The sequence below is a fragment of the Phycodurus eques genome, chromosome 1 (genome assembly GCF_024500275.1).
Source record: "Phycodurus eques isolate BA_2022a chromosome 1, UOR_Pequ_1.1, whole genome shotgun sequence".
Classification (NCBI taxonomy): domain Eukaryota; kingdom Metazoa; phylum Chordata; class Actinopteri; order Syngnathiformes; family Syngnathidae; genus Phycodurus; species Phycodurus eques.
In genome coordinates, this window is record NC_084525.1 from 49,325,678 (window position 1) to 49,346,114 (window position 20,437).

At 41.4% G+C, this 20,437-nt stretch overlaps 1 protein-coding gene across 2 annotated transcripts in view; it reads left to right on the plus strand.

The window, feature by feature from the left end:
* The window catches only part of kcnd3 (potassium voltage-gated channel, Shal-related subfamily, member 3), a 93,229-nt gene extending 73,542 nt beyond the window's left edge, over positions 1-19,687 (plus strand). For both annotated transcript variants that reach the window (XM_061670135.1, XM_061670125.1), the window contains exons 3-8: positions 7,734-7,902; positions 16,756-16,857; positions 17,924-17,956; positions 18,051-18,143; positions 18,975-19,228; positions 19,462-19,687. In XM_061670135.1, coding sequence (XP_061526119.1) covers positions 7,734-7,902; positions 16,756-16,857; positions 17,924-17,956; positions 18,051-18,143; positions 18,975-19,228; positions 19,462-19,636 — 826 coding nt within the window. In that variant the 3' untranslated portion in view covers positions 19,637-19,687. The remainder of the gene's footprint in view (positions 1-7,733; positions 7,903-16,755; positions 16,858-17,923; positions 17,957-18,050; positions 18,144-18,974; positions 19,229-19,461) is intronic.
* The last annotated feature ends 750 nt before the right edge of the window (positions 19,688-20,437 follow it).

Consider the following 20,437-nt stretch of genomic DNA (forward strand, 5'->3'; position numbering starts at 1 on the left):
TATTGTTGTCTGTGCTCACAGTCAATCAATCAGGCAGCATAAAACAGTGTTTGATATTCACGACCAGAGATAAACAATCTGACTGAGACATCTTTGATTCAAGAGCTGCAAACTCCTCTGAGGGCACAGCTACTAAATTACTGTTAAGGGAAATGTGTTTTATTGTATTTATAATTCTGATGAGTGTTTCTTAAAGTTGACCAAAACAAAAAACAAAAAACAAAGATTGCATCACAAATATAATAACCGAAGTATGGATTTCCCCTAAACACAATAATGCAGCTGATAGCAATTTATGGGACCGCAGAACCGAAGTCCCCGTGACGACAGACATCATCAAGGACCTGAAATATTTGAAGCACAGACCTCACAAACTTTAACAAACACCAATTTTACCGAGGCAGGTGGCACATACATCTGCACACATCAATGTTTGTGTCGTGCCTCTCCCTTAAATCCCACACTACTTTCTTATTTATGCTACTTTAGATTAGTTTTACCTGAGTGAATTGTTTAGAGCAAACTATATATTGTAGTGAGGAAAATGGCCTCAGCTCGGGAGTCACTTGGGAGCGCCAGCAAGGAAAGCAGAGCAGTTTTAATTCATTTATATCGCCTTTATATTTTACATTTCATCGTTCAATACGGTAGTCAAGTCCATCATCAGGCTTGCAGCGCCTTTTGCGCCTCCAAGGGACTCTCTTAGTGGATTTGTGTGTCCAATTGCCGCATTATTGGCGGACTGCAGCCGACCCAAAGATGACTGAAAGAACTGTGTAAGCATTTAGTTTTATGCTATTGTGTTCGAGTCAGAAGTAGTGGCAAAGTGGTAGCTTGAGCAAATCGAGTCACACTTATGAGATATTATTGTATATTATTAGGATTATTATTAATATTATTATCATGAGAAGATAAAACTGCAATAGCGATCATGACTAGAATAATAGGAAAATGGCTGTAAAGTATTTTGCCACTCGTCTCTTCTTCTTGTCAATTCATCGCCGAAGACCCGACTGCTCCGTTTTCCCTCCTCACCCCAGGCATTCCCTTTTCATGTTTTTCCTTCCATCTACTCCTCTTTTTTCACTTTGATCGCTGCGTAACTGCGTGCCGGGGCGTGCTGAGCAGTGACCTTGCTGCTACGACCTTGAGCTCCCTGTAGATGACCTCTGAACTCCTTCCTCTGCCTCACTCCTTTCAGCTTCGGTCTTATCTTTCCTTGACTTCTTTTCATCTCGCAACACTGCTCCCAGCTGGGGGACAAGCACTGGGAGGAGATGCCGAGATATCTTTTTTTTTTTTTTTTAGTGGCGGGAAGCCAGAATCGTACTTATGTGCTCCCTTTTACGTGCTCCAGTTGAGAGACAAAGGGAGGACTGACTGACTCCAAAATGAAGTTCATTACAGTACACAAAAACATTTGGTTCCTTGTTACCTTATTCTTTCTTTCTGGCAAGGAATGTGATGATTTTCTTTCAGAATATTTATTTTTGTACTAGTTAGAGTGTTCACAAGCATGGTTCATGTTTTAAAGGTCCTTCCACCAACTGATGGAATTGTGAAAGGTGACAACGACTTTGAAATCTTCACTGTATGCTTGTATTTTACTGACTAGACAGTATATAGTAGTATTGTTAAACTAATGAAGACAGTCCCATTCATGTCATATCCGATCTTTCCCTGGATCTCTTGTTGATATAAGTTAACGATATCATGAGGCACCGTGTTTCAGAGGTTATCAATTCACTTTAATTACACGTCGGCTAATTAATCTCATATTTCTCCAGATATTCACAATCCGGCCGAGTGCAGTTTTCTCTGGTTGCCAGTCTAATTGAACCACATATCAGCGTAATTGTGTCCCAGCGCCTCGGCGTCCGCGCACCTTCCACAACGTGACTCCCGCTCACGGAGATAGATGGCTCGGCGCTTTTTAATTACCAGCAACCGCCTCGCTGATGTTATCCATACATACGCAGCGGCCCCCGAGAGGCTCCAAAGCGTTCGAGCACTCGGAGATGTGCCTGTTATGAAGTGTGCGCACACGGGCGTGCATTTCAAGTGGCTTCTCACCTGACACGCACAAGGGGGAGAAGCGCAAATGAGTTCATCGGGGGATCTCCGGCGAATCTGGAATGATGCAGGCTGGCGTCATTGCAAGTTTGAAGGCCCCTGCGTAATTCATATTTAAATGTTGTTTGTGAACGTTCTCTGTTAATTGCACTTCCCGGTTAGTGGAGGAAGTGTGGCTTTACTGAAGCATTCTGTTTATAGCAGTCTGGTAATCACTAATTATATAGGCGAGTGTATACGAACACACATGCTGGCACATAAAGGAACAGAGCTTGTAACGCCGCCCCGCGCTTATGTTTATCCAGATCCTGAAAACTAATTGTACTCATGCTGCTTTATTGGTGGACTCCTAGAGTCAAAAGTCAACTTTTGCATTGTAATCACTTGTAGATTTCTTCGGAATGAGAGGAGGTTGTTCATTATCGAGAAAGACTTCTTTGTGCAAACGGGGTGAAGGCCAATTGAACATTTGTTAAATGTCGCAACAGCTCGGTCCTAGTTTGATTTTTTTATTTTTTTTTTATTCACCCTTCATGGAATGGCGCAAATTCCTTCAAGCTGTTCGGAAATGTTTGTCCATCACAAGAGTTGGTTTTCAATGAATCAATTCCAAAGTGTATGAATCTGTGTTCAACTTCTATTAAATGTTTCAATCTTTCGTCTGCAAACCTTTGGAAGTATGAACCCTGAGGATTGTGCAGGATAGAAAGAGTGTACGTGTTTTGTCAAAGGGTGAAAAAAAAAAGCAACTTTCCTGTGTAGCTCATCCCCTCTAATTACACAGACAAGTACACGTCCTCCGCATTGGTGGAAAGTAAATTTTAAAGTACAGAGATATGAAAAGTCAGCATTAGAGGGGGAAAAAAAAAAAAACAAGTGTCAAAGTAAGTAACTGGAAGTATGTTGCAGAGAAATGATGGTTAATCCCTCAGCATGATTCACTATAATATTGGGTGTGAAGTGAGTGATGATAATGACCTTTGCATGCTGTGCAGTGAAGTGAAAGAGAAATACCCTTCACTTTATCAACTTATCTGTGTGTTTCGTTCTTGGATTCTCTACTTGTCACTTGACAAATGCAAATGGGGAGATAACATATGTGTCTGGCCACGGCAGAGCCTGCAAAGCCAAGGAATTGGATTTTGCCTCAAGCCGCCCGTTGCGTTTGCTCTGTGTTGCAGAAAAATGCATTTCAATGAACATTGGCTGCAGTGTTGCTTAGTCTCCCCTCTCATGAATATAGCGGGACGCTGGAAAGAGAGAAGCTACTTTTTCTCATCTGTAGATTAGGAGATGAATTCATGAATGAATATAAAATGAATAAAAACACTTTGTTTCTATTGAAAAGGCATTGCGCTCGCAACCCTGTCGCCCTAACTGCTTTAAAATTTGGGCAAAATGGAGCATTTTGGTGGAAAGGTAAAACAATAGCGATACAGCTTGTCGGCCACTTTTGTCGAGTAGTTTGAAGCCCGCGCTTCAAATATAAAGCTTTTGTGGCTCCGAATGAAAAACGATCGCAAATGTTGCTCTCATTCCCGGCGTCTCCATTGCACAGTCAGAAACTTCATTTGTTGTTCTCAAGCGACTCTCATCTTGACCTTTTTCTCTTGCTCCCTCCTCATCCTCTTTGATTGTGTCTCTGTACCTGCTCTTTGCCGGCTGCATCACAGTAAACCTTTGGTTCCCCCTTCTGAAGAGCAATTTATCACCCAAGTTACTTCCCCCTGACTGACTGGCCGTGAAAGGCCGTCAGATGGCGGCCCAGATGAATGTTGTTTGCAGGACGGAGGTCTGGAGGGGCGGCCTGTCGCTGCGCTCGGCTCGGAAGTGCTGACGGTTGTTGGTATGCCGCGTTTTTAAATATGATCTGACAGAGAAGAACCGGTGCTTGTGTACTTGAGTCCGGAAACACAGTACAGTAATTGTGCCTACATCGCTGGGGTTCTGCTCCCGACCGCGCCCCTGAAATAAGTGAAATCTGCATTATAGAAATACCTTATTTAAAATACCTTTTCATAACATTTATGGCATGTCATTTTCTGAAACAATACAAACACATTAGACACATACAGTATCATATACTGAGAGAGAAGAAGAGCAATGGATAACACAAACTATAAATATTTATTAATATTAACTAATGATATTATATGAATACTACATTATTAATATTATAATATATAATAAATGCGTGATAAAAATATGATATTATGTATATTAATATATGTAATATTGTAATGATTATATTAATATTAACACATGTAATAACACTCTTAAAAATGTGAAAAAGTAACCAAAAAAATATTAATAATCATAATGTGGCATATGTAATTTATCTGGTACAAAATCGTATTGTGATCTTAGATTGTATTCATTTGGTGAGACAAATTACCTCTGCCAAACAGAGTACAAGTTCGTGTTGGGATTCGAACCTCGGTCACCGGACAACCCGCTCTCCCAAGTGAGCCATAGCTGCCCCATTAATGTTCGTGACAAATTCCATGCATTTGTCATGCCAAGCCAGATATTAGCACTCGACTGAAAAATAGAAATGGAAAATGACCATCTATCAAAAGTTGTTCACACATCGACGACATTGCACGCTTTGTTTCCAGCAGTTTCAATTCATCTGTTGCATGAAGACGCATTTTGTTACATCACAAGCGACCCAAACCTTATTATTATTAAAAATCGGTTCTGTTGTGTTTTCAAATCAAAACCACACATATACTGTAAGGGAAGAAAAAATAAATAAAAGTCAGCTGTGATATTGATATAGTACACGTTTAAAAAAAAATAAGAATAAAAATCCATTCAGGGATCATGATAAGGATTTTTGAAATGAACAAAGGGTGTCTTAAAGTTTCATCTAATAGCAACATATGTTCTATGCTTTTATTTTGCCTTCATAGAACATTTAAAAATATGAAGAGGCTGGAAAAAAAAACAACCTTTCAAGCAAAACAATAAATATCACTGAAATTGTCTGGATGTCATTCAAGGCGGGTTATGGGGGTTATGAATTTAACACTAAGACCTGGATGTGCTGTGGCAACCCTGACCGACGGCTGACCTTCTCACCTCAACCCGTGAAAGTGTACGTGTGCGTGCATGTGCGCGTGTACAGATGCAGTATGTGCATTTGTTTTTTCGCCTGAGTGGAATTTGAGAATCTCTCACCACCTTTAGCAAGAGGAGCAAAAGGACTTGCATCTGCAAAACAATATAATTCCTGCCAGTTTGCTTGCCTTTCACTGCTTATTCATCTTGACTCGCTTTTTTGAAACATTTGGCTCATTCTCCATCTCCGTCGTCTTCCCGAGTCGGAAGCAGACACAAGAGCTCATCCAGGCAGGAAGGAAAGAAATTGTGACAAACCTCGCTTACCGCACTCATGCACTCGCATCTTTCCTACGACGTACGTGCTACCAGTTTTTTTTTTTTTTTTTTTGTATTTATTAGTATGTGTAAAAATCTTTATCTCTGTGCCGTGTATAATGGCTCAGAGACGCTATCGTCGGAGAAAGGCCAGCTTGACTAAATGGGGCCGGCAAATTGACTGTCGTATTAAAAGAGGAGAGGCTCTATAAAGCGATCTGATAGCATCCCATTATAGACGGTTTGCAGATGAATATGATTAGCTTTTCATTCCTCCTAATGAGAAGATCTTCTGAAGAGGGGAGGAGATTAAATGTTACGCAGCGCTTGTTATTGCCTAATTTGGGTAAAAATACCATTATTATTTCTCGGAAGGGAGGATGAATACTCCTTTGTACAAGTATCGTCTGTTTTGTTGGCTCACTATGTGAAAGGTGCATTTGGCTTTCGCATTTGACTAATGTGCCTTTTTACATCTCGTTTGCCATTTCCATCGGACTTTTCAACATTCTTAAACAAATGATCGCAACGGAAAAAACGGGCGAGCTCCATAAAGGCATGCTTGGAAAAGTTGTGCGTGTCCGATTTAAGTTGTTCCCCTCAATGTACAGACATGTTTGATCCACTCTTTGAGTATTATTAACAATGACAACAACCTTTGGTTTGCGTTGTGCTGCACTCAAGGTCATTGAAGGCAGCGTAATGCAGTGTATTGTATGTGCAGTACTTTATGTCTGTCACAGATTTATACAATGATGACAAAGGATTGATGGACAAGAAGCAATGAAAAATATATTTTATTGAATGTACTGGACATTTTTCAGTTTTTTTCTTTCAATTTCCCCCATTTAACACAGCATATTTCTTCATATTGAGTACATGGATTGATATAATATCAGATACAGTCAATGCATATGTGCGTCAGCGTCATACAAGTTGCATGTAGGAACATAATTTGTGTTCCGACATTGTATGATGCCATAAATCATGCTTGAAAGGCCACTGCTCTATGAAATGCATTTTCTTATGGTCACGAAAACGTTTTATTGATTAGATTGTATTTTTTATTATTGCAGTAGAGATTGTATCTTACAAGGAAAGAGAGAGCACATATGATTGAGGTAGGGAGTTGGGGGAGTCCTCGGCGGTTGCACCTTAATGCATTTTATCCCCACGAGAGCACCCGCACCCCGCTGAAGTATATTTCTATTTTCACCGTCTGACACATCACCTTGCCTTCTGCAGAGGTGACGATAATCAGACAAAAGCGAGGCCCTGCGAGATTTTGAGGCCGTCTTTCCGGATCTCTCTCGGCTGGAATTCACCTTCCAGCCTTTCGCTGCCAATCAAACTCACGTTCACTAAAGATTTGTTTTGTTTTGAATTCTGATACGATGCTTGACAAGTTGCCTTTCAGTTTTACTACTGTTCTACTTGCATTGCTTCTTGTGTTAGGTTTATTCTCATGGTTTATGTTGTCATTTTTTTGCAATGAAGTGAAAAGAACATGCACTCACTGGCCTCCAGTGCAAGAGGCGTATCAATTACTCAGCCAATACAGAAAAATAACTTACGTTTTGAATGACGCCAGGTAGAGATACTGAATTGGTAACGTTTAGAATTGTGCTTTGGAGTGGAGTTTGAGAGATATTTTTAATTCATAAAATCAATGTCATTTGGAATCTGGTCTAATCCATTTGGTAGGACATACTAAAATGAACTACTTGCAGATTTAGCTCTGTTTTCTTTTCTTTTTTTTAAGACTGAAGATCTTTTAGTTTCTTCGTGCCCTCGCCACCTTCCCTTCAGCGGTTTTCTGATTCTTGCTTCGGTTTCTCCATTGGCAAGAAAAAAATACTATAATAATTGTTAGGTCTGCCTGACGCACTGACAGTGAGATCACATCTGACTTGCAGAAATATCACACAGAATTAGGCTAGATAAAGTTATATGCTTCTAAAAGTTATTGGTGCCTGTGAAGTGTTGAATAGGTCATGTTGAATGGGGATTAGGGGCCATGTCAAAATAAAGAAATAAAGAAATACATAAAATAAAAAAATCATTTTGGGCTCCTCGGCGTCATTTGCCACGAATCAAAAAATACTTTTTTCAATGGCCCATGTCACTCATGGGTTCTTGGAATGGCCATCACTTGACACCCTTGACGACATGCAATCACTTAATGATATCTGAACAGTTGAACTCGCGCAGACAGGTTTGTACTAAAAGCATCGTAAAACCCTTAAAATGTTCTCTTTGTCCCTATCACCCCCTTGCAGGTATGGAGACATGGTCCCAAAAACCATCGCAGGGAAGATCTTTGGCTCCATCTGCTCTCTGAGTGGGGTGCTGGTAATCGCTCTGCCCGTTCCCGTCATCGTGTCCAACTTTAGTCGCATCTATCACCAGAACCAGAGAGCAGACAAACGGCGGGCGCAGAAGGTACAGGTGAACACAGTTTTTTATTTGCTTCAACTGGGATCCAGAGGGTCGGACCCCCAGACCTCCAGCCAAGAGGGCACTTCTGACTTCCTCCAGATTGGAGGACTCCACAGGGTTGGGTTAGAGTTTTCTTTGAGATGGACCTCGTGTAAGACTGTATAGTGATGCACTACATACCCTTTTGAAATACATTTGACCATCCAGTGTAATCTTTGTTGACGTGTCCCCTTTTGGATTTACATTTGGATAACATTTTGGGGAAATTCATAAATTATATGACTCAAAGTCATGCTTGAAGTACAACATTGGGAGGTTTAAGCATATTTGGAGTGAATATGCATGCCTTTTTAGCCATGGCCCCAAGACATGAGAAATAATTGTGTTGCTGTTGTCTGCACGTGACAAATTTGGTCGCAGCATCCGTTGGTCCAAATACAAAATGGGACTGCTAATCATAGTTTATGGGCAAACCTGACTGTCCTCATTCTCCTGTGATACATAGTAGTACTGTGCTAATATAGAGATGGGAGCCATACTGTTTATCCATTCATATTTCTGCCACAAGTATTGATTTTAATATTTTAATTATTGTAGTCATAATTTGCGTAGAACTGCACCGCATCATACTTAGAGTTGTTTCCAATAGTTTGCCTTTCTAGATAAATAACCAAAATTTGGGGAACAGCACTAATTGCTATTCTATACCACGGCAAAGTGCAACCACAATAATAAGGACACTGTTCAAGGTCCCATATTTTGTCTATTTAGACCTCCATAGAGTGACTCTCTATCATGGACTTACTAATAAAAGTGTCAATTACATTTAAAAAAAAACACTGGTTTTGTCATAGAAGTGTCCAGAAAAGGCCCCTGTGGCAGCTACTTCTGTTAGACCCAGTTTTGTATCCGCTTTGTCCATATTTGTCGAAGACCGCCCCCTTTCCTCTTATTGGTTGCCTCCGTGTAGAAGACCCACTTATGAGAGCACAAGTGGGAATCGCGCTGGCTCACGAGCGAAAAGGGAAGGTCGTGATCTTCCCTCGTGACAGAGAATAAGATCAAGCAATTCCAATGACCTGATTTCAGGCCTCTCATCTGGAACGTCTGGAACTCAGGAATGCGTGGACCATTTTAATTCCTATTTCACATGTTTACTGAGGCACCATAGAGCCAATATTACATCCTAAATACTACAAAAAGTTGGTTTGATCAAATATGTGACCTTTCAATAAGTAAGCATTATATACCGTCATTTCGAGTGTATAATGCGCATTTTTTACCCCCCAAAAATTGTCAAAAGCCAATAGTACGCGTTATACATAGGTATAGGGGAAAATGGAAAAACTTTCGCATTTTATAAATGTATGCCGTCTAGAGGTTATGAAAAAGCTGTACACTTTCATTCCAATATGCCACCGCCACCAAGAGGTTATGAGAAAGGTGAAGCCTACACTTTCATTCCAATCTGACAGGGGTACATATGACTGTATATATGTACAGTTGTGCTCATACGTTTACATACCCTGGCACAATTTATGAAATATCGTTTTTTTTTTAAATACGACTGATGACTGAACTACAACCATCATTAATTTCTTTATGGTTATGTTTTGTTTAATGATAATGCTTTTCTGAAAATGCTTGACCGTTTTAATTTGAATACCATTAAAATAAAATGTATTGTGTTCTGCCTGGCCCTTCATGTTTTCTTTATAGAATTGTACCTGTCTTACAAATTCTGCCTGGGTAATCAAACATATGAGCACAACTGAGTGTTTTCTAATGTACTAAATAAAAGTAGGGCTGTGAATTTCAAAATAAGAGCATCCATCCATTTTCTGAGCCGCTTCTCCTCACTAGGGTCGCGGGCGTGCTGGAGCCTATCCCAGATGTCATCGGGCAGGAGGCGGGGTACACTCTGAACTGGTTGCCAGCCAATCGCAGGGCACATAGGAACAAACAACCATTTGCACTCACAGTCATGCCTACGGGCAATTTAGAGTCTCCAATTCAGGCATGTTTTGGGGATGTGGGAGGAAACCGGAGTGCCCGGAGAAAACCCACGCAGGCACGGGGAGAACATGCAAACTCCACACAGGCGGGGCCGGGGATTGAACCCGGGTCCTCAGAACTGTGAGCCTGACGCACTAACCAGTCGTCCACCGTGCCGCCAAATAAGAGCAAGTAAATAAAGATAATTACGTGTTCAAATAAAGTGCTTAACTAGAATTCTTTTGAAAAAACAAACAAAATACAGATAATACTTCATGTTTGAATCATATGGGTAGAAGAAAAATCATGCATTGTAAAAATGCATTACACATAGGTAGAAATGTTTTCCAGAATTTTTAGGTCCACTTTGGTTGTGCGTATTATACATGGGTGCACATTATACATGAGAAATTACTTATTGGTGCTCATTCAATTGTGCAGGTATACCTAAAGAAGTAGCCAGTGATTTTATGTTTTGGATGCAGAAAACAGAGAGGAGATTGGTGACAAGGAAGGCGAGAGGGGAGGTAGAATCAGGTTAAGCAAGCGTAGAAATAGACAAGCGCTAGAGGCGATGCGGGCACGGTGTTCTTTCCTGAAATAGCCCTCAATCCAGATGAGGTGCTAGTTAGAAGGTCAGAACATGTCTGTCTATCTGCTCGTGTATGACTAAGCCCCTGATGCCCATGTCCTTGTATGTGCACTATACTGTAAATACATGTTCACTGGGTCTCATTATGCTCCTGGAAAAAAAAAAAAACTCAACGAACTAAAAAAAAACGGTAGCAGGCAGCGCTGTGAAGAAATCCCTGCCATTAGTTGTGAGGAAAATACAGGTACCCATATGTTAAATTACAACAGGTACTTTGAATAAATAATTTCCAAATCCATACCCGTAGAGCGCTAATGTGACCTTTGACCTCATCTACCTCAGTCAACTTGGATGGTTGGACATCCCTTGACATGTACAGTATAGCGGAGATCGTGTGCCATGTGAGATCATCAGGTGTGTCGTGGGAAATGATCCCGTTTCCCTTTTTTTACAATTTATTTGCACGAAAATTATTTTATATTAATGATAATAATGTATCTTTGTACATCTTGTCTATGCCAACGATGTACAGTGACAGGCAGAACAAGTAAATGCTCATCCACTAGATGGCAAAAAGCGAAAGCTTTGTATTCATGTATGACATGAAACAGCTGTTGCGTCTTTGTCAATAAAGACATTTGTTTAGTACATTTTCTCCATAATTTAGCATTAACACTGACTTGAAATTAGACAAACAACCGCTCACACTTTTCAAGTCTTCAATTGACCAAACATGCATGTTTTTTGAGAGGATACCCGGAGAAAACTCGGAAGGTCAAGATTCGAACTCGGAACTTCAGAACTGTAATGGATATGCGCTAACTGCTACGCCTGCCATGTACGTAAATATACATCAACACAAATCTTCGCACAAAGGCAGATGCAATGGTTGATACACACAACAAGGTTAGAGAAACAAATCAAGGAACCATCATCTTGTCATAATTTTACTTCTCCAACACATTTCCATGTCATAATGAAAGCATACAAAAAAGATTATGGGCTTTTCAAAACCAAAACATGAGGCACTGAAAATGAAAAAAAACAATAAACTGAGATAATCCAGCACCTCTTGCATAAACGGATAGAATTAACAAAATGATTAACCTAATGTGCATTGTCTGTGGTTAGTTTGTGGCCACCTCGCGTCATGTGAATGTGGTTGAACAAAATGTAAACACGGTGAGCAGTCGCACGTAACGGCGTGACAGTTTTGGCCCCACAGTTCTCCGATGACGAGTGGTGGCTTTATCCCACATCTGTTCTGCTGCGCTGCAGGCGACTGTCAGGATTTAATGATCTCAGTGTTTCCATACAGTGTGAAGCTGCATGAAGCTCCATTACAGATTTGATACATAAATGAAGAAACGTATGAAACTTTATCACATGGTGCAATTGTGTATTCAGGGTGGCTTCAAAACATGCTCAAGACTAACCTGGAACTCTTCCTTAAGCCTTTCTATCTGAGCAAGCCTGCTATTTTGAAGCTAAATTACATATTACATTGCAAAGAGAAACTATGCAGCAAAGTTGGAAAAATGACTCTAAATCAGTCTGGCATGCATTCCAATCGCTGACCAATTACAAGCGACGATCACCCCAAGCTGAGAACAATAGCGCACTAGCCAACGACTTGAATACCTTCAACTGCAGATTTGAAAAGGAAAAGGACGCCAAGCTTCTCCAACTCAACGTCTCGCCTTCCATCTGCCAGTGGATTTACAGCTTCCTGACGGGCAGGACACAGCAGGTGAGGCTGGGGGAGGCCACCTCATCCAGACGCGGCATCAGTACTGGGGCACCCCAAGGTTGTGTCCGCTCTCCGCTGCTCTTCTCTCTTTACACGAACGACTGCACCTCAGCGAACCCGACTGTCAAACTCCTGAAGTTTGCAGACAACACCATAGTCATCGGCCTCATCAAAGACGGTGACGAGTCTGCATATCGACAAGAAGCGGAGCGGCTGGAGCTGCGGTGCGGCCGACCCAACCTAAAGCTGAACACGTTCAAGACTGTAGAGATGATCGTGGACTTCGTGTCATCCTTAGCCACAGCTGCCCCTCACGCTGTCCAGCTGCCTTGCGTCAACCGTCGAGACCTTCAAGTTCCTGGGAATTACAGTCTCTCAGGACCTGAAGTGGGAGATCAATGTCAACTCCGTCCCCAAAAAGGCCCAGCAGAGGATGTACTTCCTGCTGCTTCTGAGAAAGCATGACCTGCCACAGGAGCTGCTGAGGCAGTTCTACACAGCGGTCATCGAATCAGTCCTGTGTTCTTCAATCACAGTCTGGTTTGGTGCTGCTACAAAAAAGGACAAACTCCGACTGCAACGGACAATCAAAACTGCTGAAAGGATTGCCGGTACCCCCCTACCCACCCTTGAGGACTTGCACGCTGCCAGAACTAAGACAAGAGGATGCATTGCATCGGACCATTGCACCGGACTATTGCTATATTAGTCATTGGAACTATTCTAAGTGCTAGAGGACTCTTCATCTTTTTGCACAATTGTCAAAAAAAATCAATAAATAAAATAAAATAATTGTACCAGCATTACCAGATAACTAGCAAGGCTTTATTTCTCAGTGACTGTTTTTCTCAATGTCTTTATGTCTCCAAAGTGTTCTCTGTCAATTGTCTGTCTGTTGTCGTACTAGAGCGGCTCCAACTACCGGAGACAAATTCCTTGTGTGTTTTTTGGCAAATAAAGATTATTCTGATTCTGATTCCTGATTGATGCATTGAGTGTGGATGACATTTTCTACCGTTCATACAAGCGATTTAGGCGCTGAGGCTCCCTCTAGTGGTTCACAAAAGAGTTGCTGCCAAAGTACAGTTCACTTGTATTTAACTTTTAATTTCAACACATTTGCATTTAACCGGTAAAAACTGTTTTTTTAAACATTAATTTAGGTACTTTCTTTTTTTTTTTTTTTTACTTTTGTCTGCAATAAATTTCAATTCAATCATTATTTATTTACAGTTGGTTTCCATATATTGAAGCAGCATTAATGTTCAAACTATGCATAATGTTACAGTGGCTGACAATAATATTAAATAGACTTTTTAGGAATAAAACCTCTGTCTCGTTTTTGCCTGACTGTATTTTAATGTTGGTCATGATGGTGGTACTTGGGGATTGTTTTCACATGGTGTTTGGTGTAAACTGCTTGGCGAACCACTGGCTTAGAGTCACGGGTAAGATGGAGTTTTTTCGAGCTCTCCAACAATTTAGATTCTTAAATTCACACCAATGCGGGAGGAAGCCAGAGCACCCGTGTTAGCACAAGGAGATCCTCCAACTCCTCACACAAAGGCCCAAATTGAGATTTAAACCCGGAACCGAACCGAATGCTCCATTGTTCTGAACTAATATTTTATTTCGGAAGTTAAACCTCTGGTAAGTCTGTTTTTTACACCGTTCACAGAATATATTGTCATTGGACATAAAATGGCATTTACTGCATAATAAATACATTGCATATTAAGCCTATACTATAATAGTCTTTATTTGCTGCTTTTTCATTTTTAAACCTACGCGGTTGTGTTGAGGTCAGGGTTGGTCTGTCTTGACAGATTGTTTTTATTCCAATCCAAACACTCTAGTTTTATGGGTTGCCATTTTATAGCATGTACAAGTACCACATGTTCAGCTCATTGCGTGCTAAATCACAAGCATTTAATGTGCTTGGAATATGTTGGCAGACAAGCGTTAATCGCTGCACAAGATGGTCACTTCAGAGAAACAAAATGGACTTTATTACCGTTGTATGTTTTTTTTTTTTTTTTTTTTTTTTTGCTTCTCAATGCCCCACCCCAGTTATAAATTACACTGACATGGCATCTATTTCAATACGCCAATGCCATCTACATAACGCAATGTTCTTTCATGGTCCATTACTTTAATGACTTGTGACCTACCCCAACATTACGCCAACTGATTAGCAAGTATAACTGGCCATTAAATGTAGCAGACACCTTGTTTTACACGCAACCGCTTGCATTTCTTGGAAAATCCATTCTTCTTCAGATCATTTCCTAGAATAAGTGCATGTTCTGTATTTCACAATATTTTAAGGTTGAGGGGTGGGGCAGCTCGGAGTGCTGCCAGATCAATTTCCGTGTTCCTCCCTCATCTTCCTTTTTCTCTCCTCTCGTATATTCCAATATTTTTTCCTGCTGTGCTGAGCCACCCCCTTCTGCAGCTATCTTAATTCAGGTCTAATTGTTATTAATTCTGGGTGCCCATTACAATTAGCCATCCATCTGGATGGCAGTTGAGCATGAGCCAAGATTCCTCTGACTCCCGGTGGCTACATGTGAATAAAATCCGCAGCTGCAACGCAAACAGGATACCACAGTCGTCCGTTACAGTTCTCGCTAATCTGCCCTCTCGTTGGCTGTCGAACATTGACTTCAAAGTTCCCTGACCTTCATGACATTTGATTGCGTGATTTAATCGTGAACAAAGTGTCCAATTGGCAGAGGTCGAGCTTTGCATGATTTTAGAATATTAGCACAAAAGTGATAATATCCTAGTTAGGTCTAAATACCATTATGGATACCCAGGCAAGATGTACAAAATAAAATAGAGAATCATAAAGGCCAAGGAAAGCAGATTAAAAATTGGATAGGGCGCAGGGAGGGGATTACACCAAAATGACAGTCATATGTTAACAACAAGCGGTAAACTTTTGGGTGGTAGTCTCAGAGCTCACATATATGACTATGACTTTTTCTGCATTATCTGCATACAAGATAAGAAGTGTAAATATCACTTTCGTCCCGGTCTGAACAAACCAACCGTCTCCACAATCCATTTCCATGTGTCGTGCATGGAAAGATGTAAATGTTCTCCTTTCTCCATAATTCAAAAGGTCATCTGCAGCTGTGGGGCTGCGGGTTGCCTGAAAAAGAGCAAATGAGAGAGTGTTGATGAGAGATGCAACCAAAAATCCCAAACATCTCATCTTGGAGCTGTAAAGCGTGTTTGGCGCCTGTAAAAGGAAGTAATCCAGGTTTAGAAAAATTAGCAGAGCTAGTTTGAGGTCTCGGTGGGTGGCAGGCGTCTTCATACATTTTTCTAACTTTGCCAACAGTTAGGCAAAGCTCCTCGGACGTGTTTTTTTTTTTTTTTTTCTCTCTGTAAGTGACGATGATGATATCACTTTAGTCCATTTAGATGCTGGTTTGGGCTCGACTCTTCATCACGAATGCAAACAACACGCTGGCCGAGTTTAACTTTGCAGTGTTTATCTTTGTTTACTGTTTGTCGCAGTAGAAAGATAATCACTGCTGTTGCACTGCCTCAAGGTTGACACTTTTTTTTTTTTTGTTACCGCGCAGAATGTAGCACTCGCACGTTTGTTATAGTTAAAAGGTGTGACTATAGCAGATATTTAAAAACATGGTGCAAATCTACTCTTACATTGCAGCCAATTCTATGGAGTGGTGAAATTAAATATAGTTTGGTGCGTAGGTTTGAAAGTGCTCTTCAACACAAATTTACGATGTGTTGATGATGAATGCGGTCATGAAGTGTTTTTAAACGTGTGTGTGTGTGTGTGTGTGTGTGTGTGTGTGTGTTCCCTCCCTAACCGCAATCGTTTGGGAATTAGCGAGTGATAGAATGGTTTTATAGGTATAATGCTTTTTATTTTTTACTGTCTTGTCTACAGTACATTCACGTGTTAATGAAAGCCATCTACGCCCATAGTTTCCTCACACTCCTGTAATACTGTAGCATCGATCTGTAACGACACTTTGGTCCCGAAGTCCTGGGGATCGTTCATTGTTATTAAGGAACTGGCGATATTAGCATGGAGTGATCTGAAATGCGTGCACTATATGCTGTATGGGTGGGATAATCAATGAAAAACATTTTTTTAAATAATGAATGGTCTTAGATGCTTGATCAGTTTGACTCACGTTTTCAATTGATGCGTTTCTCCGCTAAATTCTTTGCCGTTCTACCTTCACCGATCCTTGTCGCTTCCGCTCTCAGTCATTTTCTTCCCAAGGAATGTGTGTTGTCGCGCAGTGACCATAAATCATTCATAAGTATAGCGAGGGGATCAGAGTGAGTTATCACAGGAGATCAGAGGGAATAATCTAGTAGCATATGTTTGATTTGAACCAGAAGATCACAACTAATACATGGAGCATGTGAAAGTGTTGGAGCCCATCAGTGGGAGATGTCAGAATGATTCCCCAATCAGTCTCACGCTGGAGGTGGTGCAGCCTCCAACTGACATCATTATCAATGTTTCCTGCAGAAAGCTCGCCTGGCCAGGATTCGAATATCCAAGAAAGGAAGCTCCAGTGCCTTCCTCCACAGCAAGCGCAACGGCCTCTTTAACGAAGCGTTGGAGCTTACGGTAAGACCAGCGAACGCTTACGCTTGACCGCTCCTTACATTCAAACATTCCAAACGTCCGAATCGCCATTACTCCGAAATTTGAGTCTGAGCAGCCTCGGAAAGAATGATTCAATCAGTTCCAAGAGCTCCTATAGCGTCCATTTTGCCACTTATTTGGCATTGTATCTTTGCAAAATTGGCGCATTTAACAATCAATCAATCCACCCATCAGACTTAATTTCTACAGCACTTTTCATGCATTAAAATGTAGCACAAAGTACTTTACAATTATCTATATGTCATCTTTGTGGGTTCGCCTGTCTCTCGACTTTTGCCCAGTTTATTTGAGTACTTTTTTTTGCATCATCCCGCTAACTCGCAAGAAACAAAAGTAGAACATGAGCTCTTTAGCACAAGCGAATGTTTCCATAAAATTGTGGCAGCTAAAGTTAAATTGGCAGCTGTTGTCATACGTGTAAGTATGCCGACTGAATACACAAAAACTAGTGAGATAATTGTTAAAGATGCATAAGTGAAAAGGAAACATTGCATTGAAGTAACAACCCTTGAAATTAATATTTGGACTCATTAAAAAAAATAATAATGTGTTTGGAAAAAAATATGATGACAGAATTATTATTTGTTTTTCTCCAGTTGGTCTACTTGTTAGAGGGTGCACATCAGCCTGTGGTTGTGTTGTTTATTTTAGTCACATTACTTTATGGCGAGCCACCACAGAAGCAGAAATATTACCCTTTTTGTTCAGGCACATAAACACATGACTGGAAAAAGAAATAATTATGGGAAACAAGTCGTTATAAACTCCCTGTCGGCAACCTTGTCGGTGAAGGAGCCAGAGGCAAAATGTTCTGCATGCAATGTAATGCACTGTATATCCATAAGGGGCACAAATCAATGTTCTGGCTCCATTGATCTCAGCAGACGTGCCTCCGGGGTTCACGCTGATAATGTGACCCTGCTTCTGCTGCCTGGCACGTCTGAGGCTGTGACAGCTTTCTGATCTCGGTGCTGAACTCCAAACACAAGTAAAACTGCCTGTCTCTTCTTCTTCTCTCCCACTTCAGCAACTTCCGTACAAGATGAACGTTTCTGATCAGGTAGTGACACGCCACATTTGGTTCCTGTCTTCCTCAAAGACAAGATGGCATGCCGCTCATTTTGGATCGTTTGTGCGTGCGTGTGTCGTCACAGGGTTCTACTGAGGAGGAACAAAGGTTAAGTAAGTCCACCTCTCTATTAGAGAGCCAGCACCATCACCTGCTGACCTGTTTGGAGAAAACCACTGTGAGTTTACAAGTGCCCAATAGTTAATTAACAGAATGAGCTTTTAACAATTTGTATCTTTTCGAGATATTAATGTTGCACCTCCTCCGATGCTAATTGCAGATAAACAGTTCTAAGTTGCAGACGGTGTTTTACACTCCAGTACTGTATGTGGACATGTTTGGTGCTCAGCTAAAAAAATGAATCAATAGAAGACATGTCCGCGTCTCTGTTAAAAAATTGTTTTAATCAATTATGGACCAGACCCAGACCCCGATAGAAATATGTTGGTTTTTTTTTATTTTATAATACAGTAAATTAAGTGTCGGCAGCATAAGAGTATAGTGCTTTTGTGCCAACCTTTCTATTTTTTTAAATCTAATCTTTAATCTTAATCCCCAAAAAATTATAATGTGTAAATCCATTTATTTGAGGCACTAGCAGTGAGATAGGGATAAAAATGATAGAAACTATTGCCTGCCGTGTTACACCTATTCGTAACAATTAATGTGTGTGTGTGCCGTTAATGGAGCGGCGGAATGACCTAATGCCCCCGCATGTCTGACGCCGACACTGAGTCAACTCAATATGAGTAAATGAACACACCTAAATATCCAGACTCTTTAGAAAGGGCAATATTATAAGCTTAAACGTACTCTTATAGAGTTTCTTTTTAGTTGTTGTATGAAGTCTGACATATACTTTTTATGAAGCAAAAATGTATTATTTTTACATTACATTCAGCACTTTAAATTTGGATTCAAATAGAAATCGAGCTGTCAAATTGTGGAAATTCTGACTTTCTTCTTTTTTTTTTTTTTTTTTTTTTTTTGGATCTCTTGATGGTCATAGAACCACGAGTTTGTGGATGAGCAGTATTACCAACAGAGCTACCTGGAGGCGGGACTTCAGAATTACCCGTCTCGAAGCCCGTCACACTCCAGCCAAGAGGGCGTCACGGGCACTTGCTGCACCCGCAGAAGCAAGAAGCACCACAGCCCTTTGCCCAACTCCAGCGAGCCGGCGCACATGCAGCCTTTGACGCACACGCACCAACAAGGCCTGCAGGAGCTCAGCACCATCCACATTCAGCCCCTCAGCACCAGGTGGGATCGCTGACGTCGACGCATAACATGATCCCGATATGAAAGTTCCAATGTTACCAAGACTGAGTACGACCTTAACCCTGTCAAACAATTTTTTTGGATGAACCAGAATGGAGATAGTGAGGCCAGGCCCTCTCAGCCAACATCAGTGACCTCACAAATGTCACATTGATCATTTGAGATTTGCAAAGCATCTGCATGAGTTCCATTCTTTGCTCTCCCTCGCCTCCTAGCCGCTCCAGTTTGAACCTGCGCATGGATGAGCCAGCGCCACTCAACTGCCAGGGCGGCCAGATCACCACCGCCATCATCAGCATTCCCACGCCACCGGTGACCACCCCCGAGGGCGACGCCCATCTTCCAGCAGGCCCCGCCCACCAGAACATTGTGAAGGTTTCCGCACTGTGAAGGATGCGTTTGTGTTATACTCAGAGAATGTTACAGACTCACCTAGACAGACTGAAGGACAATGGGAGGAGGGCCCGGCCAGATGGTGGGTGGGGGGTCGGAGGGGGGGGTGGGGTGATGTGACGCTATTCAGAGACTTAGTTTACTCGTGGTGGAGTCTGCCCTCTCCTGGTCATATACTGTAACAACATCGACTCATTGAAGAGGAGAGATCCAGTGCACCATGTCCTTTGAGTGTGTGCGTCACTGAGCATTAAGCACCTTTTTTTAAAAAAAAAAAAAGAATAATAATAATAATAATAATTTTCGCATCAGTTTGACTCTTTGAAAAGCAGGAAGTGTACGCTGATGAAGGGACGAATCCCAAATACATGATTGTGCCCTTTTTCTTTGTGTCACCATTCCTTATCACTTTCAGTATCACCTCACTTTTTGGGTGGGGTGGGGGGGGGGGGGGGGGGGGGGGGGGGATACATATGAATGTCTGTATTGCCAGCAAATGAGTTTCATATTTGTGAATGAGTGCGTGCGTGTGCATTTGCCCAGATGGAAGAATTGTGATGTTTTGGGTCAAAGGTGTGTGGCCTGTGCGGGAGCGTCGCCTCGGGTGATGGAACTTTCAATTCTTCTGGAAGTCTCTTTATGGTTGTGCATTTGACTAGCTGCCACTGTCGAGGCTTCGAACGGCAAATTTCTGTCCAAAACTCTCAGCTGTGAGCCTTTTAATACAACACGCGCCTGTTTTTTTTGTTTTTGTTTTTGTTTTGTTTTTGTCAGCGGGAAATCATGAATTCATAGATT